Source organism: Polyergus mexicanus, unplaced genomic scaffold (genome assembly GCF_030449975.1).
Source record: "Polyergus mexicanus isolate NDT 795.1 unplaced genomic scaffold, iyPolMexi1.0 SCAF_9, whole genome shotgun sequence".
NCBI classification, from domain to species: Eukaryota; Metazoa; Arthropoda; class Insecta; order Hymenoptera; family Formicidae; genus Polyergus; species Polyergus mexicanus.
The window spans coordinates 7,392,917-7,417,113 of NW_027223329.1; the positions used below are offsets into that span (position 1 = coordinate 7,392,917).

Here is a 24,197-nt window from a genome sequence, read left to right on the forward strand (position 1 = left end):
GAAGAGAGAGAAAAAAGATGAATATAATATAAATATTTACACGTGAAGGAATTAAATTTAAAGTTGCGTCATGTGTTGATAAATGCACCGTTGTAATATACGATTAAAATATGTATTATATATTATATATCGATGTATTTCTCATTTAAAATTGGAAGAGAAAATGAAAAAAAAAAAAGGGAATTAAATTTTGTTAAATTTCTTGAAAAACGTTGACGGTTGAAGATAATAAATATACTGAAAATATATGCGGACATAAATATTTACAATGTTGCAACTCACGATCAAAGTACACGATAAGTATATCTCGTCGATTAAAAGTAACTTCAATGGAAAAGAGATATTACAGAGGAATGAGATTCGCAAATAAGGAGGCGAGAAAACTTGATGCACCGAACGGAGAAGAAAATTGAAAAAGGCAATTGTGGATCCACCTAGGCGTTCTCCAATCGTCGAAACAGACGCGTACCACCCGCGACACCCGGTATATGACACGCGCATTCTCCCGCGGAAGAAGGAGGATACTCGTTTCCGCCCGACGCGATACTCGCGGGAAACCTCGATTGCGTGTCTGATCTCCTTTTCCAAATAACGATAACGAGAACAGCGATCAGAATTTTTCCGATGCGCGCAAACCGATAACGACAACCGCCGTACGCGACATCCTGAGGGCAACTGGACGAGTGGAGATTTGCGGAGTGCGCGAGCGGGGAGGATACCGCCACCGCCGGGTGGGCATGAGAAAAAAGGAGAGAGAGAGAGAGAGAATGGGCGCACACACGTGGTGCCCATGGGCGCAGCCGGGAATTTTGTAGGGCCTCTAGGCAAGGGGACCCGGTAAGAATTTTCTTTTCACTCTGTGAATTATACCGACCGCAAAAATGGCAAGAAAAATGTCACGAATGTGTCAAAGGATCAAAATTAACAATATATTTATTTGAGCAGAGAGCGCGTTATAAAGAAAAGAAAGTATTTTTTTTTTTTTAATTAAATATTTAATACAAAAAATTAAATATAAATTACACACAAAAATATGTATATATTATATTTTACATTATTATATATAAATTATTTATAAGATTTATGTATATATATATATAGCGAAAATTGCGCCGCGAAGATAAAATTTTCGTAAAGATGAGAGATCTCGTGTGTATAGAAGGAATCAAAGCAGGGTCAAAGAGCACTGTCCTACGACACGAGGGGACATGATGGAATTTGCATTTCCTGTCTACGATGAATAATTCCGGACGAGACCAGGCCGTGCCGGTGGCGCACACTTTCGAATTATGCCCCCGTGTGTATTCAAAATCGACTCCGAATTAACCGGTTCCTATGTATAGATCTAGAATCTTTAGATATAATTCTTCCTCCTTTTACGTTTATTTATAATTTCTCGATATCTTGTATAGTATTTAAATCCGATTTATTTTTCGACGAATTCAATTTTTGTAGGAACGATGCCCCTGAGTTGTGATTCGCGACAAAACTATATGTATAAAATTTAATAAAAAATTCTCCCAAATTCTTTTGGAGAAATTCGCGTCCATACGCGTATCCACATTCGAAAAAAAATCTGAAAAGATTTAAACGTTTTCCATTGAATTTTTTCAAGTGGATATTTACAAACGACGCGCTGTAAAGTTCTCGCGAGAAAAACCTACGTTTAGACGACGAAGGGCCCGATATACGAAGGGGTGGCTGGCTTCCCGGGGTGAAGAAATAAGAAAGACAAGAAAGAGATGGGCAGGGATATTTATGGGAACAGCTGTTCGTCGACGATGCGCACCTACACGGGGAGGAAATTTTCACACAGCGGACCCTTTCATGGCTCTCTCAGGTACGCGCAACACGTGTCGCGCCCGCGGTTGCACTTGGGGAACCGTTCCCGATGACTCATATGGGGTACAATACGCGATACGCTTCGTACACGAAGGAACGAAGCGACGGGGACCACTTTGGCCCCTCCGGGGCCATTGAAGCTATATACACGGTGACGCATTTCTGACGCGCCTCTGATCGTCTTAAAAGTTTCCTACGGAAAAATATTCGACAGAAATTCATTTCGTTTATTCGCTATTTAAATTCGGATTATTAAGCAATCGTATCAATTACATGTCTCATTAAATTTATTTATATCAAAAGACAACATTTTAATACAAAATTTCTATAGTAAAATATATATATATATTTATATTAATAAATATATTTTCGTATATTTTCTGTCCGAAGATATTATTTGCATATTACAATATTAAATAATAGCATGGGTAAGAGTATTTTTTTTTATTTTTTTTTATTTTTTTAAGATATGATTTTCTAAGAGGGAAATATTTTATTAAAACAGACAAAAATATCTTAAATTAGACGAGAAGAGTTTTGTAATAAAAATAGGGAAATATATTATGCGCAATTCATAAAAAGATATTTTTTTATTGTTAATATGAACAACATACATTAAGCCCATTCAAATTTTCCCAAACAAAATATTTTCATCTTTACATTGCTTTGTTGAATAATACGCAGTTGTTTTATTATCTTGTACATGTATATTATATGTATACACATTTTTATTGCGATTGCAGAAAACAATAAGTATTTTAATGATTATTTAATATATATTATTTCAATGATATTGTAATGATTATTTAACGTATTTTTTTAATATATATTTATATAATAAGTATTTCTTCATAATGTTGAACATATAATATACATAACGATATTCTTCTATTGTATTTTTGCAATGCATCAATTTCTTACACTTATCTATAGTATCTGTGTTAGTTCTAAACGGTTATATGCGGATGATTGGGATAAATTTTATACGAATCGGATGAGAAGGACGAATTATGACATCGGCTTGTAACCGGATATCCTTTAAATAATCTACGGGCTCCAAGTAAAAATTGTGCACCAAAGGAGCTACCATAGCTTTCAACTCCAGCAAAGCGAATCTTTGACCTACAATTTCAAATCTTGTCAAATACTATCGACACGAGGAGAAAAGAAAATTGCGAGCAATTCACCTATGCAATTCCTCGGTCCTGCGCTGAAGGGTAGATAGGAATAAGGATGACGATTGTGTATCCTCTCGGGCAAAAATCTATCCGGATCAAATACTTCTGGATTTGACCACAAATTGGGATCTCTGTGAACTCCGTAAATATTGAGATGTAAGGTCGTTCCAGCAGGTATAACATATGAGCCTAAAAAAGGGTATTGTAAAATTACAAAGTATAAAAATTTATGAAATTAAGTTTTTTTTTTTTTTTTTTTTTTTTTTTTTTTTTTTTTTTTTTTTTTTTGAGAAATAACATGAACATAATATTGTATTCTTAAAATATATATTAAAGCGATTAAACTTGTTTTACATTCGATAATATATACTCCTTAAAATGAGACATGTTCAAAGATATATAAAGGAGGTGATTAATTACGTAATTTTACATCCTCTTCAACGTTTCGTAATATTAAAAATACGCTGGGATATAAACGTAGCGCTTCCTTTAAACATCTATCTAAATATGGTAAATTTTGCAACAATCTCATGTTAAGTTTCCCTCCGCTTTCTTGCATCACGTTATGGACTTCAACCCTCACACGTTCCTGTGTTATAGATTATAGAAAAAAAAAATTAAATTATATTTCTTAACATTCTGTTTTTTTTTTTTTTATACACATAAACACAAAAACATTTTTAATAAATTCAAAAATACATTGCAACGTAAGTTTGGAATCTGTATTATTTTGAATAAGAATCGCAATTTAAATAACAATTTAAATAACAATGAGAAAAAGGTACCTGGATATCTTTGTGTTCAGCTAGTAGTGACAAAACAAAGGTAATACTCATCGCTGTAGTATCATGACCCTGTAATCATTGTTATATGCATATCGTTATACCGATAAACGCGCTTAGATGATGTATACAAAAAAATGAAGAAAGAGATTACAAAATACATACCTCAAACATAAAGGTATCGACCTCTTCTCTGATGTCCAAATCAGTCAAATAATTGTCTTGAGATGCCGCTATTAGGAGATCGAGCATGGCTAGCCGCTTTTTTTTAACTAGAAATTAAAAAGCGGATTAGCGTCTCATTTTTGCTTATCGCGCTTTAATTATATAACATTGTTCTTATTAAAAATATAGATTTTTTTATTAGAAATAATAATGATTTAATTTTACGTCAGACATATGTTGGATTGTTACTGTGTGATCTCTTACGTACTTCCAAATACTTCGACATCATCCGTCTCTTTGTCATTTTCAAGATTTTTCAAGTATCGATAATTGGTGCGTTTGTGATAAAGTTTTCTTTCCATGATGACCTATACATAAGTACGATATTAAATTTTAAAGATTTTTATATTAGCTCGCAATAGCACATCGTACTATATAATAACATATTATGTTATTAATATTTATGATTAATCTTACGTAATCTTGCAATATGAAGGTTACGAGATTTATTTTAATTTTATATAAAAAAGAGTTTGGGGAGGATTTATAACGTACCTTTTCCGTAAATCCATGCAATATTTTCAAAATCTTTTTTTGCTTTCTTCCTTGTGGCGATAACGAGAATAACAAATCGTTGTAGAACCAAGGCCTGAGTATTCTAAATCGTAATTCAATAAAATCATACAATTTCAATAATGATAGATTTTTGTAAAAGCCGTCATAAAATCTTGAAGTAATCTTATAGATTGTAGAAAATATGAGGAAAAAAATTTTACACTATGTATATCGCGAAAAGATATTTGAAATCTTTTGAAAACACATTATACTTTTGTTTTAACTACAGATTCATCGATCAAAGATCAATCGGTCTTCAAATTTTATCGCACAATTGTTAATACTTCAATATTTTAAACATTTTCAACATTTTTTAAGATTGCGAACAGTTTTCATTTTGAAATGAAACATTTAATGAAACACGTACGATAGATTTTGATTTCTATTTTAAACAAATCGAGCTTTCGCGCTAATTGTTTATCTTCAAATGATCATTGAATAATTAATATTTTTTTCAAAATATATCATAAATATATTACACAATTATTTACTGTATAATAAATTACCTATAAATCATGAGTTCGATTATGTCGTGAATCGCACTTCGATACTGTTGCTGAAACTTGCCGAATTTTTGCAGAGAGATGCCCATGGCAGTTTCTACGAGCGCATTTATTATGTCAGATTGGATATACAATCGAAAATTATTACAATTGAATATTTCGTAAGTAGCTTTGAGTATAAAAAATCGGATATTATATATCTTTCCTGCAGCATCGATACTTTATATAGGAATAAATTATCTTCTTATCTTAAGCTATGATATCATTTAGAATGAAAACTCAGGACAATAAGAATTGTACAGAAACTTTACCGCATATGGCGTTTAGCGTATGTTCGCCAATAAATGGTACTAAATCTTTTACAACTGTTCCTCCGACATCTTTCAAAGATTTTGTCATACAATCGCCCTCCTTAATCAAGATATCAACAAATTGATTCAATATATTGAAATGGAATGCAGGTGTTAAAGTCTTTCGTCGCGCATGCCATTTAGCGCCTAAAACAACAACAAAATAACGTCAAATTGTGTGATATAATAGACAAATAATATTATATAAAATTATTACTCTTCTCTTAATTTAATGTTTTTATAATCTTCAAAAATATAATATTATTATTTGAAATTTATTCTTTTATATCGCAAAATTTATTTATAATTTTTTAAATCTTCTTCTCATGAAATTTTTTCGGTAAAACAAGTTGCAAACAAATCTAAACAAATCTAAAACAAACTGTAATAAGAAAGTAGCGCGCTTTTATATTAATGCCATTATGTTACCTGTGCTTGTGAGAAGTCCTGTACCGAACCATGGATGTAACGTGTTATATGGAAGACCTTTCTGGATATGTTTGGTATTGTTTAGTATCGTCTGAAATCATCGAAAATGCGTCAAGAAAGAAACATCAGTTTATTATATCTATCAATCTTAGATACACAAATAATAATTTACTAATCGTATCTGAAATTTTGTCTATGTAATTTTGATCGAGTATCGATATATTCTCTATTCATCTTTTTAAGGAACCTTTTTTTTTTGACGAGCAATAATCTTGTGAAATGCAAGATTTTTGAATATAATTAAATTACGATGTCTATAGAAAATTGAATTACTTTTATTACCTCTAAATCGTCGGGATGACGGATAGACACAGCATACGTGAAGAAACTCCATACTTTAAAAATAGGATAATACGTATCACATAGGCTATGCAACAGTATCCATAGTTCCTCTGAAAAATATATTATTAATATCGGGACAAAAATTAATTTTACCTTTATTCGATTGCATCTCTACTCATAGATAATTAATAATTATGACAATGATTTGCGAATTGATATTATCGAGAGAAGAGCTAAGATATGTAATCTGCATGCGGATACTTTTGATAGATATACATTTCAGGGCACAAGATTTTATGAATTTAACTTTTGCTTGCTTGTATGTATGCGCGAATGATATGAGTCGTCTGTCAATGAATATAAATAGAATAAATTTTATACTTGCCTGCTGAAGCGAATACTAGAAATGCATTGCCAGCAATGGGATAGCCCAGTGGTCCCGGTAAAAGATTAAGAAGTCGTCCCTTTCTTCCATAACGTACATAACAATAATATATCATAAAAATAAACACGGACAATAACAATATAGCGATAAACATTGTTTCTTGACGTTGTTGACCGTTTAATCAAGCTTCTTCTTCAGCTCACTGTTTTATTGATCCTTAGCTTATACACATGTCACAGAATAAATGATATTTCGCAGGGTTGGGAAAGTTACTTTATAAAAGTAACTCGTTACCGTTACCGTTATTTTTTCTAAAAAGTAACTCGTTATCGTTACTCGTTACCAATTTTAAAAAGTAACTCGTTACCGTTACAGTTACTAAAAAGTAACGAGTCGTTACAATTTCCGTTACTTTTTTACAATACAAACTAATAAATTATTTTGCATAAGAAAAACTTTTAAAAAATTGTAAGCAAGATTTCATTCAAGGTTTGTTACAAAATAAATGATTAAATTTTATCGAAATTCTTTATTAATTTTTAATAAAATTTCTTGCTCCATAGTATCATCATTTAAATGCCCTCTTTGTGCTGTTAATACAGAGCCACCGATGCTAAACATTCTTTCTACAGATGCACTGCTTGGTAGAGCTGTATTATATTTAATAAAAAGTTTTTTAAGTTTTGGATAGTCGTTTAACATTTCTATATTACAATTATTTGATTTTAAAAACCGTTGCAATTCTTCTTGTTCAGATTCATTTTGCACCGTTTTTTGCTCAAAAATGAAAAAATCATCGCGATCGTCAGATTTTCCAGCTTTTGAAGAATTTTCAGTTGATCGGATTCCCAATAAATCCTCCAAGTAATTTTCAGCACGTTTTCTTTTTTCTCCGGTTAACCAGTTTAACTTAAATTTTGGATGTAAACATGCTGCTATTATTAATTCTTTTGTTTCAAATATTGTAAGAAATCTAAAATCAAATATAGTAAATTAAGCGACATTGTTTGTTTTATTGAAATTAATACTTTTGAATCAATAGTTTAAAATAAAATAATATTTTTCAATTAAATCCTTATTTAAAATTAAATAACATATGTATTAATCAAATTAATAAGTTATCTTTTATTTAAACCTTGCTGAATAGCTTCAACTAACGAATGGCAATCTATAAGGTCAGATTTATTGAGATTTTCTAATTTTCGTTGCAAGGTACTTAGAACTGGTAGTAAATGAGATTACAACATAATAAGAATGCTAATTGGTCGATTTGCTTACGGCTTTACGGTTAAGATAAAAATTTTGTCACGCACAATAGCAAGAATAATATCTTAAATAAATGAAAAAATTTGAAAAAAGTAACGATAAAAGTAACTGTTAAATTCGTTACTCGTTACCGAAAAATGTAACGGAGTTACTTTTTCCGTTACAAATAAAATTTGTAACGCCATTACCGTTACAGTTACCGAAAAAAAGTAACTGTAACGGTAACGGCGTTACAAGTAACGCGTTACTTCCCAACCCTGATATTTCGCTACTTAAATATACATAAACACCGTCGAACAATTAAGTTTCCAGACTCGCTTCGCTTTTCTAAACGTTTGATCCGTTTGTGCTGTGGGGGGTTATTCACAACTCGATACCCGACACAAGTGATGCAAGTTTTAAATTATTTGGTTCAATATGGAGTTAATGGAGACACGCAAAGTTGCGTTAGAAAATTCTGTTTAAAAATCGATGTAACGGAGGGAAAGCGTCAACATTAAATACTCCGGCACATTCTCCCGTAAAGATGAGCGATAACGTTCCGTACAACCTTTTGTCCCGATTAATTGAACTTCCGAGATTTTATCACTTCGAATTACACACGTGCACTTCTTACAATAGTCTACGACGGTCGTGCAGTGATTTTGCAACAGCTCCTTGCGGTGGATTGCTTTTAATGATCTCCTCACGCGTTACGCAGTAATCGATATCGATTATCTTTTTCGATCCGTGACTGTGCCGTGTTACGCGATAATTAGGACGCCCCGTGCCCCGGTAATATCCTGCGACCTCGCTTGCCTATTGGATGACGTGAGTTTTTTTCCGCGTGCACTATTAATACAGGTTCTATTAATAGTCGTATTGTATCCGCGTAATACGCAGATATCCGTAGCATACACGGATACGGATACCCGTATCGATACGGATACTCGTATTAATACGGGTACCCGCGAGACCCGGTCCCTATACAAGGGGTAACGGGCCAACAGGCGGATACCCGGCTTATAATTTTATCCGGTTCTTTTCCCGAGCTCTAGTAATAACATATATCTTTTTTTCGTCAGTTTAATTTCTGATACAATCCAAACAGAATTCAGAATATTGAAGAGGTTGCTTCGAAAATTGGCCAGAAATAATCCATTTATTACCTATCTAAAGTAAAAAATTGAAATTTATACAGTACATAAATTAAATCGCGAATTTTATAAGTCAAATAAATTATGTTATTTAATTACCAACTCTATGAGCAATTTTATACGAACAAATTCTATATAAAGTATGTTCCATATATGTAACAAATGCTATATTACATGACATGTGAATATTTTTATCATCATGTTTGTAAAAAATACGAGTAAAATGTCAGCTTAGAATGTATATGTTCTGTTATCTGGGTACAAAACGGACAATTGCCTTGATATCCTAAACATATTAATCGTAAATAGACAAAGAGAGAAAGAGAAAGAGAGAGAGAGAGAAAACATTGAAAAGCGTTAATTGTATATTTTTTATAGTTAATAATTTTAAAGAGCTATAAAAAATATGATGAATTCTTTTATTGTAATGACAGAAAAACATCGTTTGCGTAATAAATTTGAGAATCTTTTTTTTTTTTTTTTTTTTTTTTTTTTTTTTTTTTTTTTATTGACCGTTATTTATAATTGTTTAAGATAAAATTTTGTAAGATTCTATTGCTAATTTTGTAAGATTTTATCTAAATCTGAACAAAGATTAATAATATCATAATTATGAGGAGTATTATTCTTACATCAATTATCTCAAACATTTAACATACAAGTTTTTAGCACATTTTTAGCATTGTTATAATTTTATTTAGTATAACTATAAAAATTCTCTGCAAATTTGTAAATATCATGAATCTATATAGATATACTTTCATTGCTATACAAGGATACAAAATTACTTTATAATAACCCGGAGCTATTTAATGAAGCATTCGCAAACTCTGTCATAGAGAATTATATTTAAAATTTTTTATCCGATTCTTAACAAAATTATATTATGCTTTTATGTAATATACAAATTATATAATTATTGCGATTGCTTAAAAGCGTTTCTCTCTTTATTCTTATTATTTATTTAATTGTTAAATATTTCCATAAAAATAATATAATATACATCTAATGAGATTATAACAATACAATTTATGGTATTTCAGAAAAGTTATGTAAAAATCACACGCTTACACTAATTATGATATTATTAATCGTATTATTCAGATTTTGCAATATGATGTTATAAAAATTTATTCTAAGAATATACTGCCGATTACGTAATAAAATCACTGATGCGACAATCACTTGAAACATTACTCAAATGTTTGAAATAGAATTGCAAATATTTTCAAACAGATACACGTGCCAGTAAGACAAATCTTTGCGAACTAAGAATAAAAATTTGAGGTGCCTATATTTATAACCGTTTCTGATCAATACAATATATAATAAGAAGCGAGGATAATAAAATCTCATTTGTACAGCTTTTATCTAATTAATAAGCTCCAATTATCGCCATTACTTAATGCTTAATAAAGTTCGAATAAAGTTCAATGACTAGTATCGATGTATTTATACATTATTAATCCAATGTGTTTGTGTCATTAAAAAAATTGACGTTGAAAATAATAAGATAATAAAACAAGTCCACATATCAAGTCCATGCCAAAAAAATTGTTGTGCTACGAATGCTGCTAAAGTGTATATTTTATTGTTTAATTTTTTTTTTTTTTTTTTTCCTACAAAAATAATGTCATCATTTTTGAAAATTACATTTATTAGAAATAAAGAAAAAGAGAGAGATACGAGCACCATAAAATTTTGTTCTTTTGATTTAATATGTTTTTGAAATATGAAAAATTTAATATAATAAAGATATAAAGATAACTGTACCACGAAATTAATAAAATATGAGAGAAAAAGATATTAATTAGAAGGATTAATTATACATACAATGACATACTATATTAGATCGTGTTATCGTATAATATATTTCATTTTGAATATATTAAAACATGCTAATTAAAGAATAAATTTGTATAATATGTATAACTTTTTTATTTTCAATCGGCGAAATTTTTTGATATATTCATTCGTGCTATCGATTAAATCTATTACGAACCCGATCGGTTCTGGCATTACTAAAATTCGATAATCTAAAATATTCTAAACTATATGAGCTGCGTATATAGATTCTATATATTCATTCATTTGCCGCTGGTGACTGACATATATTTTTTGATTTTAATTAAATTTTATACTTATCTATCTACATGTAAAAGTATCGAGATGATCGAATGATAAATATTTCATATCTTATCTATTCGGAAGTCTCAAGAAATTACCAAGATCATTGTACATCATTGTAGTAATTAACATAAAAAAGCGAACAATCTGTAATATTTATTTTATTTTTCACGAATTTCAACTTTTTTTAAAAAATCTTTTCATTCCGATTTTTATTATTTTTTTTTTCTTAATTATTGGCATCTTTTTTTTAATTGTTAATTATCGTTTTTTTTCCCCCTATAATCTTCCGGTTCTCTATCTTCGAAATATCACGAACGACTGTTTGCGATCGGTGGAGGAATGACGGCGAGGAGACGCGAAAAACACTTGTGTGTCCCGGTACAAAAAGATCACGCAACATCTGGAGCTTCGGGGGAGAAGACGATTCGTCGTAAAAACTATTTGTACATATGCCATACGTGGGAGCGATTCTCTCTTTGTTAACCCTTAAAACGCCTTTCTCGTTTCGCTATATTTTCCCACGAATTATTTTCTTCTCGGCGATCGCAACAGTATGCGTATAATTATTCCGAGATTAACTTATCTCGCATATACGTTATTAACATATCGCAAAACATGTTTATCAAAGATAATTGAAGCGGTCGAGTGTAATCTATAATAGCCTCACGAATAAATTATCTCAATTATAATAAAAGAGACACACATAAAAAATAGACAATGAAAGGTCATTAAGTGGTTTATTTGCATAAATAATTGATATATGCATCATGAAAAAATATGAATAAACAATTACACATATATGTATTGTATATATTCCACAACATTTCCTGTGTAGTAGTAAATGTAAAAGTTGTATTCCATAGATTTAACGGAATAATATTCGGCATTATTATAGGCATATTTTGTAGATTTTGATACAACTCGTATCGCCATTAAACACGTCATATATTTACAATATTATATTACAAGAAATATATAGAGAATGATTATCATAATCGTTAGTACTCGACAGTGACCGTTTTCGTTTTCAGATACTCATTAAGCGCCTCCTGACCCAAGTCCTTCCCGAATCCGGACATTTTGAAGCCGCCGAAGGGTGCCGCCACGTCCGTCTTGTTGTATGTGTTGATGAACACAGTGCCAGCGTCAATCTTCTCCGCGAATCTGAGCGCCCTGCTGATATCCTTGGTGAGAATACCAGAGGCCAGGCCGAACTCCATGTTATTCGCCCGCGCGATCATCTCGTCGACGTTCTTCGAACTGAACTTGGAAATCACCATGATCGGTCCGAACGATTCTTCCTTGGCGATGTACATGTTGTCTTTGACATCCGTGAAGACGGTCGGCTCGAAGTACCAGCCAGGACGATTCAATCTCTTCCCACCGTAAACCAATGTGGCACCTTCCTCGATTCCGATTTGCACAAATTGCAAGAGTTTGCCCAGATGGGCCTGGTGATTTTGCGGCCCATGGGCTGTGCTTCTGTCTAACGGATTGCCGATGGAAATCTTCTTCGCCTCTTCGACCACGCGTCTTACAAACTCGTCGTGGATGGTCTCTTCGATAAAGAGTCGCCCTGTAAGTAATAATGAAAATCGTTTGAATTATTTTCTAGATAAAATTTATGCGATTATCTGTAGTGAAGTTCAACGTTCAATATTTCGGGATAGAAAAAAACATGCGCTGTAATTTACCGGCGGCGATGCAGTTCTCGCCCTTGTTGAAGAAGACGCTGCTCATAGCAATTCTGACCGCCTGCTGCATGTCAGTATCCTCGAAGATGACAAGAGGACTCTTGCCGCCGAGTTCCAACGACACTTTCTTCAGATTACTGTCGGCGCAGCATTTCATGATCGTCTGTCCGACCTGCGTAGAACCGGTGAAGCCCAGCTTTCTGACAAACGGATGCTTGACTACGGCGTTTCCAACAGTAGTGCCTAAACCGCAGACGATGTTGATGACACCCGGTGGAATTCCGGCGAGCGCGGACAGCTCGGCGAACTTGAGCGCGGTGAGCGGCGTGGCCTGGGCCGGTTTCATCACCACGGTATTGCCGGCCGCCAGACAGGCCGCCATTTTCCATGAAAGCATCATCAGAGGATAATTCCATGGGGTGACGAGACCGCAAACACCGATTGGTTCGCGCCGTGTAAACGTGAGATTTCGATTCGGGCGCGCGTGCGAGATAGGTATGGTCAAACCATGGATCTTGTCGCACCATCCGGCAAAGTATCGCCACGTTTCAATGGACATGCCTATGTGAGTCTTCAAAGCGAGTGTGTAAACTGCACCGGAGTCGATGGATTCCAGAGTGGCCAGTTCCTCCTTGTGCTGTTCCATTAAATTTGCTAATCTAAAAAACGAAGAACGAAGAGAGAAACATTAGAAAAGAACAAGAGTCTCGTTAAACATTGAAAGAAATCTTTGCCTTATTGATTGGAAAATGATATCTTCGTTAATAATTCATACAGAATTAAATAAGTAAAAGTTTTAAATATCTTTATCAGTTAGTTTTCATTCTTCAAAATTTCGCAAAATTTTACTCCTTTTATTGCGTATCTATTTAATGTATTAAAAAAAAAAAAAAGATTCGATGACACATGATAATCACATACAAAATAAAATCATATAAAAAATAAATTAGCTTACTTGAATAATAATGCTCCACGTTCCCTGGCGCTGATTTTACCCCATTCGCCCTGCTCGAAGGCCTTCTTGGCGGCTTTAACAGCTCGATCGACATCTTTTTCGCTCGCGCTTTCCACCGAGCAGATAACACTTTCGTCGTGTGGATTTATCGTGTCGATAGGCTTGTCATGGCCGTTGACAAACTCGCCGTCGATGAAGAGTTGTTTAGGGAATCTCAGGATCATGTTGTTTGCCTCTAATGTCACCGCATCGTACTTGATCTCCTTCGCGGCTAAGTTTCCTCGAGCGGTGAGAACGACTGTCGTGGCGAGTTCCTTGAAGATTGGCGCCATAAAAACGTCCGTGTTTTGCAAGTTGACGCCGATACTGTCTTTAAGCTCCTCGACCAATCGCACCACGTCCATGCTGCCCGCACCTGAGATTAAGAAAAAATTAATAAAAAATTAATTTAAATATTATTTACAATTTTGATTATGTTTTGTATTTATGCATGCATTTTATTTCTTTGTTTTTTTTTTTTTTTTTTTATCTAATGTATAAAATTATAAATTTTATCTCAAATTTTATAACGTATTATAAATCGTCCAGCGACTTAAAACTATAATAAATCTGACGTAAATTTTTTAAGAAACCGGATTCAAGTTTACCAGAGGCAAAGAAATCCGTTTCGTCTTCGATATCAATTTTAAGGATATCCATCCAGATTCGACGTACAACGTCGGCGATCTTCATTTCCTCTTCTGTGAATTCCACGATCTCGCGGTCGTTAGTCTGTCCATATTTACTAGCGTGAATGGTCTTGGTGCCGATTTTGATCCTTTCCACGTTAACATATTGTCCGTCGCCGGTCTGGATCAGAAGACCGCCCGAATGAACGATCCCTTTTCGCTTCTCGAGATCGACCTCCATCTCGGCTTCCGGTAATCTACCGTTACTCCATAGGGACGATCCGAAGAGACGCACCTCCTCGTCGTTTAGTATTGTCCAGGCACCCGGTGTACTATCCAGACCGCGAATAAAGTTGTGAACTTCCTTCGCCGGTTTGGTCCAGTCGATCTTCTGGAACTCCTTCTTGTTCAGCAGCGGGTCGTAGGTCGCACCCTCCTCGGATTGCGGTATCATAGGCGCAATCTTCTTGGCCACGAGATCCACGGCTTCGCCCAAGGCCTTGATGCCCTCCGGATAAAGAAAATTGTTATACAAGCTGTCCACTGTATCGTTTGGTTCCACTTTGCAGGATCTCTGGAGGAGGATCGGCCCTGTATCCAGACCATCATCCGCCCAGAAGATCGACAATCCCGCGGTATCGTCTCCTTGAATCAGAGTCCTGGAATAAGGTAGATAGACTTATTAACGATTAAATCAGTGTTCGAATTTTATATTATTTATATATTGCAATTAAAAAATGGAGATTATTATTTTTTTAAATTCTATTAATATTATCGGGTGATTGCATAAGTTCGTGCCCGATTTAAATATAAACTTTAATAGATTATATTTTAGAGATAACATTTTTATTAATCAATTATATAGTCTCCATTCTTTTCTACAATGGTTTTCCAACGATCTATAAGCTTGTCGATTCCATTTTTGAAGAAAGAACTTGGTTTTTCTTGAAAAAAGTTTGTAAGGTGGTTTTCGACAGCTTCCTCGGAATTGAGATTCTTGCCATTTAAACTATTCCGCAAAGACCGGAACGGATAAAAATCTGAAGGCGCAATATCTGGAGAATATGGCGGGTGCTGCAGAATTTCCCATTGCGACTCCTGCAGTTTTCCTGCAGCTTATTCCTTTCAGTCAGGAGATGCGGCACCCACGTATCAAGCTTGGAAATGTATCCAAGCTTTTTTAAATGACGAAAAGCGATTGAATTATCGATGTTCAGCCTCTCAGCAATATCCTCAGTTGTAATCCTTGGCTTTCTTTCCACTAAGGCACGCACAATGTCATCATCGATGCCAGAAGGCCGTCCAGAGCGGGGTTGATCCCCCATGTTGAAATCACCATTTCGAAATCTGCCAAACCACTTTTTGACTGTTCGGAGAGCAGGAGCGCGGTCCAAATAAACGCTTTGAATATTTTTTTGTGCAATCCCAACACTCACGCCTTTCCGAAATTCATATAGCGTTACATGCCGCAAATGCACCTTTCGTTCTCCATTTTTAATGATTTCTCTTATGCACAAATGGACTTATCTGAACAATGTCTGAATTGACATTGGCTAAATTGACATAAGACAACGACATCTATTCGGTGTAAGCAACAATTACCACACGAAAACAATAGAACTCCGCCATGCAGTAACTTAATGCCATCTATGAAAATCGGGCACGAACTTATGCAATCATCCAATATTAATTTATTAATTATACTAACAATAAATATACTATAATTCATATATTATTTCTATTATTAATAAAAACATGCAAACGATAGTTGTAAAATTTTAAAAAGATATATAACTTTTGAAATTAATCGAAGAAATAAAATCTTTGCTTAATGACACGAGTAGTAAAAGAATTGTAGCAAGACATAATTCGCTGAAAATATGCGATACGGCTATCGGTATCGATTCATAGGTCAAAAGTGCACGAAACGCGCGCTACACACATACACACGTAATAGCGAAATCTATATATCTATATAGCGAGCTTGTATTATCGTCGTCATTATCGTCAACATATTTTCAGCGAGAAAGTAGTTTCGCTTGTCGTAATCTGGAGCACAAAAAACTGCGGCGAACCGGTTGTTCAGACGCGAGGATGCCCGCCGATACCGAGAAATGCTATATCACAACCGATAGACTTGACGATATAAGCATGAGAGCTAGTAATAAAATAAGATTGAAAATAAATCGATAACGAACGAGAATTAATCGTGATGGCACAAAATAATATATTACTTTAAAAAATATTGTGATGTTAGAGAATTTAATTTAATTTAATTTTAGCAAGATATTTTGAATCGTAGTTTGCGCAAAAAGATCTCCTGTTGCAAAATTTTGGATAAAAATTAAGGGTCGCGTATTAGATCGAGACGAGGGCTCACCAGCTTATAGCGCTCGCTCCTCTGTGCCTGGGCAGCAAAGACGGATGATAACATATGCTACGGTAACGAGGATGATTAATGACTTCCATGGGAATGAATTGGGTGCAGAAGGGAAGAACGTTGAGGTCCACTTCGATGCCCTTGTACAGCTTCATGATTTCGGGCAAGGCCACTCCCTTGCTCCTCCAGGCTTTGATCTTGAAAACCGGCGTGTTGTCGGCCTTGGCGGTGATCGCTGCAATTCAAGAGCAGACGATAATGAAGCGAACGAGATCACTTGTCGAATCTCTAAAAAGTCTGGTGGTCCTCTTATCATTATAAATCTTACAGTTGGTTGATTGAAATAAAGGAAAACGTGTCACGTGGGTGAACTATGTACTATATATTGTACCATCTTCTATCAAAGATTTTGAGAAAAGTGAAAATCACAATGGATGTGTGTGAACTCGAGGTACATTAATATATCTATATATTTCATATTACATACACATATTAATATATCTTATTCAGGGTTGGGAAAGTTACTTTATAAAAGTAACTCGTTACCGTCACCGTTATTTTTTCTAAAAAGTAACTCGTTACCGTTACTCGTTACTAATTTTAAAAAGTAACTCGTTACCGTTACAGTTACTAAAAAGTAACGAGTCGTTACAATTTCCGTTACTTTTTTACAATATAAACTAATAAATTATTTTGCATAAGAAAAACTTTTAAAAAATTGTAAGCAAGATTTCATTCAAGGTTTGTTACAAAATAAATGATTAAATTTTATCGAAATTCTTTATTAATTTTTAATAAAATTTGTTGCTCCATAATATCATCATTTAAATTCCCTCTTTGTGGTGTTAATACAGAGCCACCGATGCTAAACATTCTTTCTACAGATGCACTGCTTGGTAGAGCTGTATTATATTTAATAAAAAGTTTTTTAAGTTTTGGATAGTCGTTTAACATTTCTATATTACAATTATTTGATTTTAAAAACCGTTGCAATTCTTCTTGTTCAGATTCATTTTGCACCGTTTTTTGCTCAAAAATGAAAAAATCATCGCGATCGTCAGATTTTCCAGCTTTTGAAGAATTTTCAGTTGATCGGATTCCCAATAAATCCTCCAAGTAATTTTCAGCACGTTTTCTTTTTTCTCCGGTTAACCAGTTTAACTTAAATTTTGGATGTAAACATGCTGCTATTATTAATTCTTTTGTTTCAAATATTGTAAGAAATTTAAAATCGAATATAGTAAATTAAGCGACATTGTTTGTTTTATTGAAATTAATACTTTTGAATCAATAGTTTAAAATAAAATAATATTTTTCAATTAAATCCTTATTTAAAATTAAATAACATATGTATTAATCAAATTAATAAGTTACCTTTTATTTAAACCTTGCTGAATAGCTTCAACTAACGAATGGCAATCTATAAGGTCAGATTTATTGAGATTTTCTAATTTTCGTTGCAAGGTACTTAGAACTGGTAGTAAATGAGATTACAACATAATAAGAATGCTAATTGGTCGATTTGCTTACGGCTTTACGGTTAAGATAAAAATTTTATCACGCACAATAGCAAGAATAATATCTTAAATAAATCAAAAAATTTGAAAAAAATAACTGTTAAATTCGTTACTCGTTACCGAAAAATGTAACAAAGTTACTTTTTCCGTTACAAATAAAATTTGTAACGCCATTACCGTTACAGTTACCGAAAAAAAGTAACTGTAACGGTAACGGCGTTACAAGTAACGCGTTACTTCCCAACCCTGGTCTTATCATTACGCGATGTTATATCTTATTGCAAGACTGTAGGAATCTTTTTCTACGGGAAATTTACAACAGAATTAGTTTTTAAACGCGAGCTTATACCTAGAGGATCCTCGCGATTTCCTTTATCCGGAATCGTGAATACACCGGTGATCTGATGTCCATTTTGTCGCAAGAGTTTGTAAACCTCCGCTGCGAAGGGACTCTGTCCGATGATAGCCACTTTCAGCTGCGCCATCGTCGACTGCGTTTGTAGAAAAAGTTCTCGTTGATTAAATACATACCTTGATAATGAAATTTCTATGAGAAGTTAAATTTCGAAATCTTCCAATATGATAAAAAAAAAAAAAAAAATTGATAAAATATATATGGTGTAAAGAGAAACTTTACATACACAACAACTATGTACATTACTTTTCTATCTTAAATTTCCGATATATTTCGACATCCTAATCTAATCTTTTTTTCGAAATTTTACATCCGATAAGATCTTTTCATATTGAGCGATTTACTCAATTCGTGGATGCGTAATTAAATAATGTTCACGATGATTTATACATACCTGTCTAAGATTTAATCCGTCGCCTCTATATTATATGTTAGTAGCGGTTTTAAGCAAACTGTAAAATAAATGTATAATTACGAAGCTTATTTACAGAATAGATCCTGCGCCATTCGTATATACCGTCACCCATCACCTCGCGTACATGTACAAAAATTAAAGACATTAATCAGTTAAAATAGTCAATTATAAATATTAACACGTTGAGTATCACGCGAAAGAGATTTCCGTTTGGACAAAGCAAAATAAATTAAAAAATGTAAACAGACGCAGTCAAAGCAGTCGGTCAATGTCAATCCCGGAGCCGTCACCACGTCAAGACGAGCAAATCTATCGATAAACACGCATTTGAAAGTTAATTTTCTTTCCTCATTCCTATCGACTCCCATCTTACACGTTATTAAAATCAATCTGTGTTAAAGTTCAACTATAACGAAATCACATTGTATCATATATATTATCATTATCATAAGCGTACAGTGATCTCACTGAAAAGTGAGACACTTAGTAACTACTAATTTTCAGTGAAATCTTACTGATTTCATTATAATTAGTGAAACATAAAACAAAGGAGCAAAGTGTGAAAGTTTTCATTAAAGATCAGTGAAATGTTCATTGATCTTTTATTACTTTCAGTAACATTTTCACTGATTCAGATTAAGAGAGTGAAGAAAACGCAAAATTGTATAATTTATACGGATATTAATAACGATGTAATAACGATAATTTATATGTATGTATATATATTATAATATCACATATATCGTTCAATCGGTAGATTCATGTGACACCTCTAACATCAACAATCCTATTTTAAATTTAAATGTACATCAACGCGATTTTTGTGCAACACACACATATACACACATTCAACATGCAAATCTTTTCTCTCTAGTTCTTATCTATTTCTTTCTATGTTTCTTTTTTTTCTCTCAGACATTAGTATCTTCTTTTCTCAAATTCAATGATATATATTGAACTGGCAGCTTACGGTATCCAAGACGAAGTTGCGCCGCCAGATGAGATTTCTCAGACCCAGCATCAGTTTCACTAATATCTAGTCTAATGTCTAACTGTTACGCCTTCACTTTCGTCACTGATTGCATTTACGATGGAACACGAACGTTCCACCATTGGCGAACGTAGAATCAATGCTTTCGATTGTGAACCCAGAAAAACCGGTCACATTTATATAACCGACGATATCTCCTGCAGAGGTCAAAATCTTCCGTTGAGCGCATCAAAGCGAATTTTTATTCTCGTTATCTTTAGACTCCGCTTTGAAATTTCGAGAATGCTGTGACTTACATTCTAACAATTTATCAGATACATATGTAAATTATAACACGCAATAAAATTATACATCAATAATTTATGCAATGTTTATATAGTTGCAAATAAAATAACGATAAAATATATATCTTATTATGTTTTTGCCTCTTTTTTAATATATTCGTTATTAAATAATAATGTAGTATATATAAACTTTTTTGTATAAGAATATAAAAGAAGAAAAGAATTTCTCTGAACGAATTATTCCTAAAAAACGTTCTTTTATGGTCAAATATTTTTTATTGAAATTGTATCATGTTATATGTATGTAATGTATAATGATGAATATATGAATATTAACTTTAATAATTTATATTTTATTCAATTAATATAAAAATATACATAATTTTAATAAATATTTGATTAATGAGAAAAAGCTATATATATATATTATAATTTTTTTTCTATTTCATTGATCCAAAATTCAAACTGATATATAGAAAAATATTTACGATGCAGATTTGATTAAAACATAATAACATATTGACAATTTCATTTTAAAATATTTACGTTTCGCAAAATTCGTCATCGGCATATTCGAAAGAAATTCTTCTTTCATATGACGGGAATAATTTTATAATCGATACAAAATGCAATTCCAAACTAGATCGATCCAATTCGAGGGAAAGTTTCTTGAATATCGATCAGTTGTAAATAAGCAAAGGTCTCACTCAGAGATAATCTTCTCTCGAACCGCTTCGAATCGGTTAAAGTCATTTTACGCACCCGGAAAAAAAATACTTATCATAGAATAGCGCATAAAATGCGCAATACTATCCGATTATACATATCCGTGATGCAGTAAGCAATATAGATACGTTCAGTCATCGTCCCATAATCTTCTTACAGTTACCATACATCTTACACCGCGTCCTTGTTTCATAAAAAAAATCGTTTAAATTTTACATTTCGAGAAGAGAATATCGCATATCTTTCTTTTAGACAAGTGTGATAAATTTAATCTTGCCGCCATCCTATAAATACATTCCCTAAACACGGAAGAATTTTTCTTGTAAAAATTTATTTATCTGTCAATTCGAATTTATACATTACTATGTGAATTCCCTACAACAGTAAAAGTATAAGTTTCAAGCTTCTAGAATCAAAGAATGCAAAATAAGCATCTTATGCTATAAAAAAAAAAAAAAAAAAAAAAAATTACATATCTCTGTATACTTAAGTATTTACGTAAATAAACAAATATTTTTATTGCATTAATGGAAAACATCGCTGAATTAGCAATCTATTCTAACGTCATCGATCGAATGTTTATTAAAACTATATCGTATTATATACCAACCGTGGCATTAAATTATCAATAACTAAAACTTATTTCAGCTTTACAATTTATGTTTTACTTAATATAACACCGTACATAGATTTAATAAATATTTGATTAATAAGAAAATGTTACATGCACTTATATATATATATAAAATGTTTAACGCTGTTGAGAGACAATATTTTGTAAAATAAATTATCATATTAGATTAATATAAATTTAAAATTGTATTAACTTTATACTATCTATATACAGTATATAATACAACTTTTATTGGGATCACTTTTAATGTCAATATAATTAATATAGCTTTTATATATATATATATTCGATATAACTTTATACAACTAACTTACTTAAATCATTCTGTAACAAAGGAAGATTTACTGTTAGAGTATTTCAATATCGCGGTGCTTTGAACTCGGACGCGCCGTCAATCGTCGTCGTCGGTTTCCTCTTGTTCATAATATTCTGAATCTTCTGCCATTCACGGTCGAGCTCCGCCTTCTCATTCTTCTCCTTATTATACTTCCTAGTACGTCTGCCGTCGGCCATTTTCACGCCGTACTGGAAGGCCGCCTTAGGCAGCGCTTCCTTGTTATTCATATATTCGCTATACTCCTCGGGTGTATCGAAGTCCCAGCGGCCTATCGGGCCCTTCTTGTTACCTAGATCCATCTTTGTGTAATCCACTTCATCATCCGAGTCATCGATAGCGTCTTGCATTTCGTCTAAACCTGGATAACATTCGGCGTAACCTTCCGGCTCGGCCGCTAATTTATTCAGTAACGCACCTTTCTTCGGTGCATTATTATCGGTTGTGGCTATTGTATTTTGTTGCAACACGCTCGGCAATTGCGGAGCATTTGCCTTGTCGTCGGTGTCGAGATTAGATTCGGGCTTGTCGAAGTACGGGCCCTTCTTTTTATCGCGGGATTGGCCGTCCTTCTTGCTCATCACCGTCGGCATATAGTCACCGATGTCGCCATAGATACTATCGTCGGCGACCGGCGGTCGCGGTTGGATGTCTATCTCGTTCTCGTCGCCACGAACCCGCCCGTCCTTCAACTTCTTGCCCTTTTTACTGTGCCGACTGCCTTGGCGCAGATATGATAAAATCTGCGCTAATTTGTTGATCACTATATCGTTGGTCGTAAGAGTCGGCGTATTATCGATCGTCGGCACGTCCGCTTTGCTCCTGATCAACGTCGTAGGTATGTCAACATCGGCATTGTCGTCGTCCAGCTCGATCACATATGCCATGCGACCTGGCGTGAATAACTCATTCCTTTCGATCTGCTTGGACTTCATGATCATGATAGTCTTGTACACGTTCCTGCCCATTTTCGTCTTGAATTGCATCTCGTCGTCCTTTTTCTCTGGTTCTTTCTTCGATTTCTCCTTTGGTTTCACGAGTTTTTCCATCTCCTGCTCTTGCTCGTATTCTTTCGCTTCAATCTCACTGCGTACCTATGTTAAATATAAAATAATTATTTGTCTCAAAAGTATAAGCAATTAAACTTTTAACTACAGCTTCAATGAGATCAAGAAATGTATTAATGAAGTTTAAAGACATATTATACCTTCTGTAAAAGAGCGTAATCCAAGCCTTTGACCAAGTGAGTATGTTCCATGTCACCACCTAAGAATTTAGATTGCTGGATCATCTGTCTCCTGCGTTCTGCAGCATCCATGCCGGACTTCAGATCCGGCGCGACAGCTCTGTAAGCGCTAGCATTGTTCATAGGATCTTCCGCTTGATAATCCTGATTGGTACCGTCCCTGCGTTCCCTCGCGCGATCCCTATACTTCTCCGCGAGCTCTGCCATCTTGTCCTCCTCCTGTTTTTTCAACTTTGCGTAGAAGCTCTTCTTCTTCCTTCGCAGCTCCGCCCGACTGCCCCCGCTAACTTGGGGGGTTTGAGCTGTCTTTGCGCTGGCATCCCTTGCTGTGCCTGGTACAGAAGCTGGAGTAGCTGAGGGTACCGACGCCCTCGGGGTCATCAAGAGTTTTCGAAAGTCGTCGTTCGTCAGGCGAACTGACATACTCATCTCTTCTTCCGTCTCTGGCATTTTGACTGGCTATTTTTCCTATACCAGAGATAAGGTTATGATCAGTAGAATCTTGGAGGAATATATGAAAATGATTTTGTAAATACTATAACAAATTATATATACGTACCTTTTGTGAAAAGCTGTAAGAAATAAAAACAACACCTTAACTGTATGATATTAAAAAAGTAATCAGATGGAATCAGACGTCAGTACAGTGTATATGCAACAATACAAGCAATCTCCCAACTCCCAACTCCCAGCTCCCAGCAGAAAGAAGCCTAAGAGAGGCCACGCCGCCGTTTTTCGTGTGACCGTTTTCCTAGCTTGTACAGTGGCGCTAACTGAATCCATTTTAGAGCCGGCAGAATTACATGGCCAGATCT

At 33.9% G+C, this 24,197-nt stretch overlaps 3 protein-coding genes across 3 annotated transcripts; all 3 read right to left on the minus strand.

Annotated features, from left to right (window-relative positions):
• Positions 1-2,665: 2,665 nt before the first annotated feature.
• Positions 2,666-8,502, minus strand: LOC138936214 (cytochrome P450 4C1-like). The gene is made up of 13 exons (XM_070301426.1): positions 8,156-8,502; positions 6,592-6,902; positions 6,207-6,316; positions 5,865-5,955; positions 5,397-5,582; positions 5,089-5,182; positions 4,523-4,625; positions 4,236-4,335; positions 3,968-4,074; positions 3,806-3,874; positions 3,441-3,609; positions 3,030-3,209; positions 2,666-2,964 (listed from the first exon to the last, which is right to left on the minus strand). Exons 2-13 carry the CDS (start codon positions 6,743-6,745, stop codon positions 2,798-2,800), a joined length of 1,530 nt encoding a protein of 509 aa, XP_070157527.1. The 5' UTR covers positions 6,746-6,902; positions 8,156-8,502; the 3' UTR covers positions 2,666-2,797.
• Positions 8,503-11,843: 3,341 nt separating this feature from the next.
• On the minus strand, positions 11,844-20,316 carry LOC138936619 (cytosolic 10-formyltetrahydrofolate dehydrogenase). The gene is made up of 8 exons (XM_070302168.1): positions 20,138-20,316; positions 19,147-19,204; positions 18,687-18,828; positions 16,821-17,055; positions 14,420-15,099; positions 13,773-14,187; positions 12,818-13,476; positions 11,844-12,699 (listed from the first exon to the last, which is right to left on the minus strand). Exons 3-8 carry the CDS (start codon positions 18,820-18,822, stop codon positions 12,122-12,124), a joined length of 2,703 nt encoding a protein of 900 aa, XP_070158269.1. The 5' UTR covers positions 18,823-18,828; positions 19,147-19,204; positions 20,138-20,316; the 3' UTR covers positions 11,844-12,121.
• Positions 20,317-21,716: 1,400 nt separating this feature from the next.
• LOC138936319 (protein Red) lies at positions 21,717-24,084 on the minus strand. The gene is made up of 3 exons (XM_070301625.1): positions 23,942-24,084; positions 23,344-23,850; positions 21,717-23,230 (listed from the first exon to the last, which is right to left on the minus strand). The coding sequence occupies exons 2-3, from the start codon at positions 23,830-23,832 to the stop codon at positions 22,160-22,162; spliced, it is 1,560 nt and encodes a 519-aa protein (XP_070157726.1). The 5' UTR covers positions 23,833-23,850; positions 23,942-24,084; the 3' UTR covers positions 21,717-22,159.
• Between the last annotated feature and the right edge of the window lie 113 nt (positions 24,085-24,197).